Consider the following 7500-nt stretch of genomic DNA (forward strand, 5'->3'; position numbering starts at 1 on the left):
CTGAAAATACTGACTGTCTGTTATAATGAAGCCATAATGAAGTGTCTGATCTTCCACCTGATACTGCTGCTGATTTGTCCGAGTGTTTAAAGTGGATCAGCTGCATCCTTCAGCAAATATATGTCCACGCTTTTTCTTTCTTGACTTTAAGGACTACACTTAAACTGCTAAATGCTGGAATAAAGTGTGCACGGGTTTGAAAACCGCTCCTGAGATTTGCAGCAGGGTGTTGGGTGAGGCAGCGTAGCCAAACCTCTGACTCTGCCACGGAGACGCTGCAGAACTCCCTTATAAGGCTGACAGCGTCGCGGACGGGGCCTCCTGGGGGCGGAGACAGATCTGGGGGCGGGGCCTGGGAGGGAATTTGAGGTCCCTTGGCTCTGTACGTAGCCTCGATCGTCAGTAAAAGCAGGATTCACGTAACACTCACACTCCAAATCACTCGCAACCACAACGTTCGGGTACAAACAGGAAGCTCCTTTCTTTACACAATCATCATCTTCATCTCCCATTTTTTCGTACTCACCCACAAAGGCACCAAACTCCACAGCAGCCTCGGCAGGAGATTGAGACTGGCCCATCTGTGTACTGTGTATGTGTGTGTGTGAGTGTATGCTGCTTGGCTGTGTGGGGGTGCTGACGAAGAAGGTCGCCGCAGCACCGCGAGCATTTGGCAGGTTGCTGTCATCCGGGTGAGTGTGTGCGTGTGTGTGTGTGGCAACGCCAAAGGATCCAGCCTCCGGAGAAAACGCCGGCCTCCTTTCTGGAGTCATTGCCAGCTCAGCTCTCAGACGCGCCCCTTCCGAAGCTCCTCGCCCAAACAGAGAGTCAGCCATGTTGGACGGGGGTGGATAAACGCTTCTCTGAACCAAAATGGAAGTTTTAGAGGGCGGGACGGTGTCAACAGTGCCAGGCACAACGTTCTTAGACAGGCTAAGTTCTCGCGTGATTTCGTTGTGCACTTTGCTGGCTTCGGAAGCTCTCTGCGCCGTCAGAGCCTTCAGAATGTCCACAGTCAGTGCAGACAGGTCCTGCAAGTGACCGATCTGAGAGTCCAGAGAGTGCAACGACCGCTTTATAAAATTCACCCTGTTTCCAACCTCCCTCAGCTGGACACTCATGGTCTCCACCCTGCAGAAACAAGCATAAGCGTGTCTTTACAAAGAAAAATGCCAAAGCTGTCAAATCAATACTAAGTGGTGTGCAACTGATGGCAAGGGATTAAACCACAGCAGTGTAGCTGCATAAAGTTGTTGCAGAGAGATGTTTGGAAATATATATGTACTGTATATATAAGTTGCTACTGAATTGTTTTTAATAGCATAAAGTTGCTACAGGATGGTGTACAAGACTTAGTGTTGTTAAGAAGCTCAAAAATAGTTTCTTTGCAGTGGTATTTTCATGGTTTCGGTGTTTCTATAAAGTGGGGTTTAGTGATGTAAAGCAGCGCTGAGTGTAAAACGTTGCAGATTTAGCAACTGTGCTGTAAAGTAGAGACGTGTTTCTTATTGTAAAGTTGCTGTGATGTAGTGTTTATTGTATCTGGAAATGTAAAGCTGTTACTGAACAGTGTTCAGGGTCTAAAGTTGCAGTAGAGTGATGGTAAAGATGGTGTTTAATGTCATAACCACGTAATCTGTTAGAGTTTAGTGGCATCAAGTTACTTTTTATTGTATTTGGAAAAGTGTTGTGGCTATTAAGCAGTGATTAGCAGTGTAAAGTTGCTATGTGGCAGTGTTTAGTGGTGTGAAGTATTGTTATTAAGCAGTGATTAGTGGTGTAATTTTGCTGTGACACAGCTTACGGGTGTAAAATTCCTGTGAAGTAGAGTTTAGTAGTATAAATTTGCTGGCGGTGTTTAGTGGCGTAAAGTTGCCGTGACGCAGTGTTTAGCGGCGTAAAGTTGCCGTGACGCAGTGTTTAGCGGCGTAAAGTTGCAGTGACGCAGTGTTTAGCGGCGTAAAGTTGCAGTGACGCAGTGTTTAGTGGCGTAAAGTTGCAGTGACGCAGTGTTTAGTGGCGTAAAGTTGCAGTGCGGCAGTGTTTAGTGGCGTAAAGTTGCCGTGACACAGTGTTTAGTGGCGTAAAGTTGATGTACTTTGTATTTGGAAATGCTAGGTTGATACTAAGCAGTGTTTAGGGGTGTCAAATTAATATACAGTGAAGTGTTCAGTGTTGTAAACATGCAATCAGGTAGTGTTTAGTGGTGTAAAGATGCTATAAAATGGCATGAGGATGTTGTGGATTGATGTTTGGGGGTGATAATGCTAACCGGTCGGAGGTTAATCTGATCCTCTCTTCACTCCCAGAGTGAAACTTGTCATCTTTCTCATGGAAATACGTCTCCACACACTGCTCCTCAAAATCGTGCAGCTTTTTCTGGTCTTCTTCAGTCAGGAAGAGCTCTGCATGTGGAAAGAACATGAGAGTGTGTATATTTAAGAGTCATTGTGTGTGTGTGTGTGTGTGTGTGTATATAATTGTGTACATGCAAGTGTGGAGGGTGTGATGTACTTGGTCCATAAGCATTGCTGTCCTTTTTCCTGCTTTTGCAGAGGAAGCGGATGAGTGAGGCGATGTGGCAGAAGATAATTAGTGGTGGAGGGAGAACGGGTTTATCATGATACGCCATGATGAAGTGGTAACGCTGATATTTCCACACCAGGTTAGACATGGACATCACCTGCAGGTACACATTACTGAGGGGGCACAGACAGACAGACAGACAGACAGACAGACATGTTTACTGCAGGTAAATGTTGTTATTATGATTATGATAATGCAGTGCTGTAGTTTACTGCATTTGATTCAAAAACTAATTAGAGAGGTGTTTAGAAGTGTAAAGTTGGGATTAATTGTTGTAAACTGGATGGAGAGTGGGGGTTATGGGTGTAAAGTAGAATAGGTTTGCTCATGTAAAGATGCTGTTCATTACGATTTATCAATGTAAACTGCTGTGGAGTTGGTATGCCGGTGTAAAGTTGGTGTAGAGCGGTGTTTAAATAGTGTAAAGTTTCTGTTGACTACAGTGCACTGTTGTAAAGTTTCAGTGCTGCACTGTTGTAAAGTTTCAGTGCTGCACTGTTGTAAAGTTTCAGTGCTGCATTGTTGTAAAGTTTCAGTGCTGCACTGTTGTAAAGTTTCAGTGCTGCACTGTTGTAAAGTTTCAGTGCTGCACTGTTGTAAAGTTTCAGTGCTGCACTGTTGTAAAGTTTCAGTGCTGCACTGTTGCAAAGTTTCAGTGCTGCACTGTTGCAAAGTTTCAGTGCTGCACGGTGTAAACTGGGGTTTACTGGTGCTACATTGCTTCTTAGAGTTGTTTATTTGTGTAAATTCAGTGTAGGTTGGTGTTTATTGCTGATCATGTAGTTTACTGGTGTAAAGTTGCTGTAGAGTAATGTTTATGGCATAATATTTATTGGTGTAAAGTGGCTATAAAGTTTGGTTTGTGTAAAAAACAATTGGTAGAGTGTATAAATTTGGTGTAAAGTAGTGTTTAGGGCAGTGTTTATTGATGTAAAGTTGCTGTAAAGTGGGGTTTAGAGTATATGCATAAAGCTGTTACTGATTGCTGTTTGTAAAGTTTCTAAAGTTACTATAAAGTTGCTATTGCTTGGACTTTACAGGTGTAAAGTTTATGCAGAGTGGGGTTAATTGGTGTAAAGTTAATATTTGCTGGTGTTTAGACGTGTACAGGTTTACACAGAGTGGGGTTAATTGGTGTAAAGTTAATATTTGCTGGTGTTTAGAGGTGTACAGGTTTACACAGAGTGGGGTTTATTGGCGTAAAGTTAATATGTGCTGGTGTTTAGAGGTGTACAGGTTTACACAGAGTGGGGTTTATTGGCGTAAAGTTAATATGTGCTGGTGTTTAGAGGTGTACAGGTTTACGCAGAGTGGGGTTTATTGGCGTAAAGTTAATATGTGCTGGTGTTTAGAGGTGTACAGGTTTACGCAGAGTGGGGTTTATTGGCGTAAAGTTAATATGTGCTGGTGTTTAGAGGTGTACAGGTTTACGCAGAGTGGGATTTATTGGCGTAAAGTTAATATGTGCTGGTGTTTAGAGGTGTACAGGTTTACGCAGAGTGGGGTTTATTGGCGTAAAGTTAATATGTGCTGGTGTTTAGAGGTGTACAGGTTTACACAGAGTGGGGTTTATTGGCGTAAAGTTAATATTTGCTGGTGTTTAGAGGTGTACAGGTTTACACAGAGTGGGGTTTATTGGCGTAAAGTTAATATTTGCTGGTGTTTAGAGGTGTACAGGTTTACACAGAGTGGGGTTTATTGGTGTAAAGTTAATATGTGCTGGTGTTTAGAGGTGTACAGGTTTACGCAGAGTGGGGTTTATTGGTGTAAAGTTAATATGTGCTGGTGTTTAGAGGTGTACAGGTTTACGCAGAGTGGGGTTTATTGGCGTAAAGTTAATATTTGCTGGTGTTTAGAGGTGTACAGGTTTACGCAGAGTGGGGTTTATTGGCGTAAAGTTAATATGTGCTGGTGTTTAGAGGTGTACAGGTTTACGCAGAGTGGGGTTTATTGGCGTAAAGTTAATATGTGCTGGTGTTTAGAGGTGTACAGGTTTACGCAGAGTGGGGTTTATTGGCGTAAAGTTAATATGTGCTGGTGTTTAGAGGTGTACAGGTTTACGCAGAGTGGGATTTATTGGCGTAAAGTTAATATGTGCTGGTGTTTAGAGGTGTACAGGTTTACGCAGAGTGGGGTTTATTGGCGTAAAGTTAATATGTGCTGGTGTTTAGAGGTGTACAGGTTTACACAGAGTGGGGTTTATTGGCGTAAAGTTAATATTTGCTGGTGTTTAGAGGTGTACAGGTTTACACAGAGTGGGGTTTATTGGCGTAAAGTTAATATTTGCTGGTGTTTAGAGGTGTACAGGTTTACACAGAGTGGGGTTTATTGGTGTAAAGTTAATATGTGCTGGTGTTTAGAGGTGTACAGGTTTACACAGAGTGGGGTTTATTGGTGTAAAGTTAATATGTGCTGGTGTTTAGAGGTGTACAGGTTTACGCAGAGTGGGGTTTATTGGCGTAAAGTTAATATTTGCTGGTGTTTAGAGGTGTACAGGTTTACACAGAGTGGGGTTTATTGGCGTAAAGTTAATATGTGCTGGTGTTTAGAGGTGTACAGGTTTACACAGAGTGGGGTTTATTGGCGTAAAGTTAATATGTGCTGGTGTTTAGAGGTGTACAGGTTTACGCAGAGTGGGGTTTATTGGCGTAAAGTTAATATGTGCTGGTGTTTAGAGGTGTACAGGTTTACGCAGAGTGGGGTTTATTGGCGTAAAGTTAATATGTGCTGGTGTTTAGAGGTGTACAGGTTTACGCAGAGTGGGGTTTATTGGCGTAAAGTTAATATGTGCTGGTGTTTAGAGGTGTACAGGTTTACACAGAGTGGGGTTTATTGGCGTAAAGTTAATATTTGCTGGTGTTTAGAGGTGTACAGGTTTACGCAGAGTGGGGTTTATTGGCGTAAAGTTAATATGTGCTGGTGTTTACAGGTGTACAGGTTTACACAGAGTGGGGTTTATTGGCGTAAAGTTAATATTTGCTGGTGTTTAGAGGTGTACAGGTTTACGCAGAGTGGGGTTTATTGGCGTAAAGTTAATATTTGCTGGTGTTTAGAGGTGTACAGGTTTACGCAGAGTAGGGTTTATTGGCGTAAAGTTAATATTTGCTGGTGTTTAGAGGTGTACAGGTTTACAAAGAGTGGGGTTTATTGGCGTAAAGTTAATATTTGCTGGTGTTTAGAGGTGTACAGGTTTACACAGAGTGGGGTTTATTGGCGTAAAGTTAATATGTGCTGGTGTTTAGAGGTGTACAGGTTTACACAGAGTGGGGTTTATTGGCGTAAAGTTAATATGTGCTGGTGTTTAGAGGTGTACAGGTTTACGCAGAGTGGGGTTTATTGGCGTAAAGTTAATATGTGCTGGTGTTTAGAGGTGTACAGGTTTACACAGAGTGGGGTTTATTGGCGTAAAGTTAATATTTGCTGGTGTTTAGAGGTGTACAGGTTTACGCAGAGTGGGGTTTATTGGCGTAAAGTTAATATGTGCTGGTGTTTACAGGTGTACAGGTTTACACAGAGTGGGGTTTATTGGCGTAAAGTTAATATTTGCTGGTGTTTAGAGGTGTACAGGTTTACACAGAGTGGGGTTTATTGGCGTAAAGTTAATATGTGCTGGTGTTTAGAGGTGTACAGGTTTACGCAGAGTGGGGTTTATTGGTATGAACTGTGAATGTGTGGCGCTCACTTGAAGAAGGCGATGAGCAGGTTGACCATCAGGATGTACTGTATAAAGAGATAAACGGCTTGCAGCGCTGGAGTTAACCACACCCCCGGCCCACACAGATCCTGAATGTAGGGCTCGGTGTTGCTGTTGTTAGCACACACTGTGTGGCGCACACACACACACACACACACACACACACACACAGCGAGATGATGAGTGCCAACCCAATCTTGCAAAATGCTGTAGTTCACACATCAGCATGCTGAAGAGAATATAACCATCGCTACATTATCAAAGAATGATATTAAAACATTTCTACTGTGTGTGTGTGTGTGTGTGTGTGTGTGTGTGTGTGTATACCGTCAATCTCGTAGGCGTACACCTCCCCATACATCATCCAGTAGGGCTGGAAGACCACGTCGACGATGAGAGACCACTGAGGCGTAGAGTTGGGGTAGAGGATGGCTTTACGGGGAACACCATACGTCACCAACACCACCAGCATGATCACCACGATGTAGAACATGTTAGCTACCTGGCCACACAACAAAAAATCATTTATTATTATTAGAAATGTTACAGCAAGGCACTCTAATATAATTACTAACATCACTGTCGTGTTATAATACTCCGATTTATTAATGAACATCTCACCATCTTGCCAATCATCATGACGTAAGGTCCAGCCTGTTGGTTGACGGCGAGGATGTCGAGGAGCCGGACGTACCAGAAGATGATGTTAAGGCAGTAAACGGTTCTCCCGACGATAGCGACGTTGTCGGAGCCAAAGCGCAGACCGAAGCCCACCACAAACATCACGATGGCGATGAAGTCCGAAGTGTTGAAGTAATCGTTGAACCACACTTTGATCTTCTGGCTGATCTTTCCTCCTTCAGACATGAACATCTACACGGAGGTTTATAGATCAGTTCAAATGTGAGTTTATTAACCTCTGTTTATTCGCCATCACTCAATAGTTTGTTGGCTGGCTTTAAAATCCACACAGTGTGTGTGTGTGTGTGTGTGTGTGTGTGTGTGTGTGTGTGTATACCTCACGTATTTTCTCAATGGCAGAGGTGAAGATGTACAGGATGACGGCCCACTCCTGCGGCGACGGAAAACTTGGCAATTTCACCAACACCACATATGAGTAGAGCATCAGGAAGCCCAGATAGAACAGCTAAACAAAGGTGGATCAAATACCGTCACACACACACACTTTACACACACACACACACACACACACACTCTTT

The 7500-nt window shown here is 43.2% G+C and overlaps 1 protein-coding gene across 2 annotated transcripts in view; it reads right to left on the minus strand.

Annotated features, from left to right (window-relative positions):
- The window catches only part of trpm7 (transient receptor potential cation channel, subfamily M, member 7), a 46311-nt gene that overhangs the window by 12268 nt on the left and 26543 nt on the right, over positions 1 to 7500 (minus strand). For both annotated transcript variants that reach the window (XM_053234690.1, XM_053234689.1), the window contains exons 20-26: positions 7299 to 7427; positions 6902 to 7153; positions 6608 to 6782; positions 6269 to 6407; positions 2515 to 2699; positions 2273 to 2405; positions 527 to 1131 (exon numbers count right to left, since the gene is read on the minus strand). In XM_053234690.1, coding sequence (XP_053090665.1) covers positions 527 to 1131; positions 2273 to 2405; positions 2515 to 2699; positions 6269 to 6407; positions 6608 to 6782; positions 6902 to 7153; positions 7299 to 7427 — 1618 coding nt within the window. The remainder of the gene's footprint in view (positions 1 to 526; positions 1132 to 2272; positions 2406 to 2514; positions 2700 to 6268; positions 6408 to 6607; positions 6783 to 6901; positions 7154 to 7298; positions 7428 to 7500) is intronic.

This window comes from Pangasianodon hypophthalmus, chromosome 6 (genome assembly GCF_027358585.1).
Source record: "Pangasianodon hypophthalmus isolate fPanHyp1 chromosome 6, fPanHyp1.pri, whole genome shotgun sequence".
Lineage (NCBI taxonomy): Eukaryota > Metazoa > Chordata > Actinopteri > Siluriformes > Pangasiidae > Pangasianodon > Pangasianodon hypophthalmus.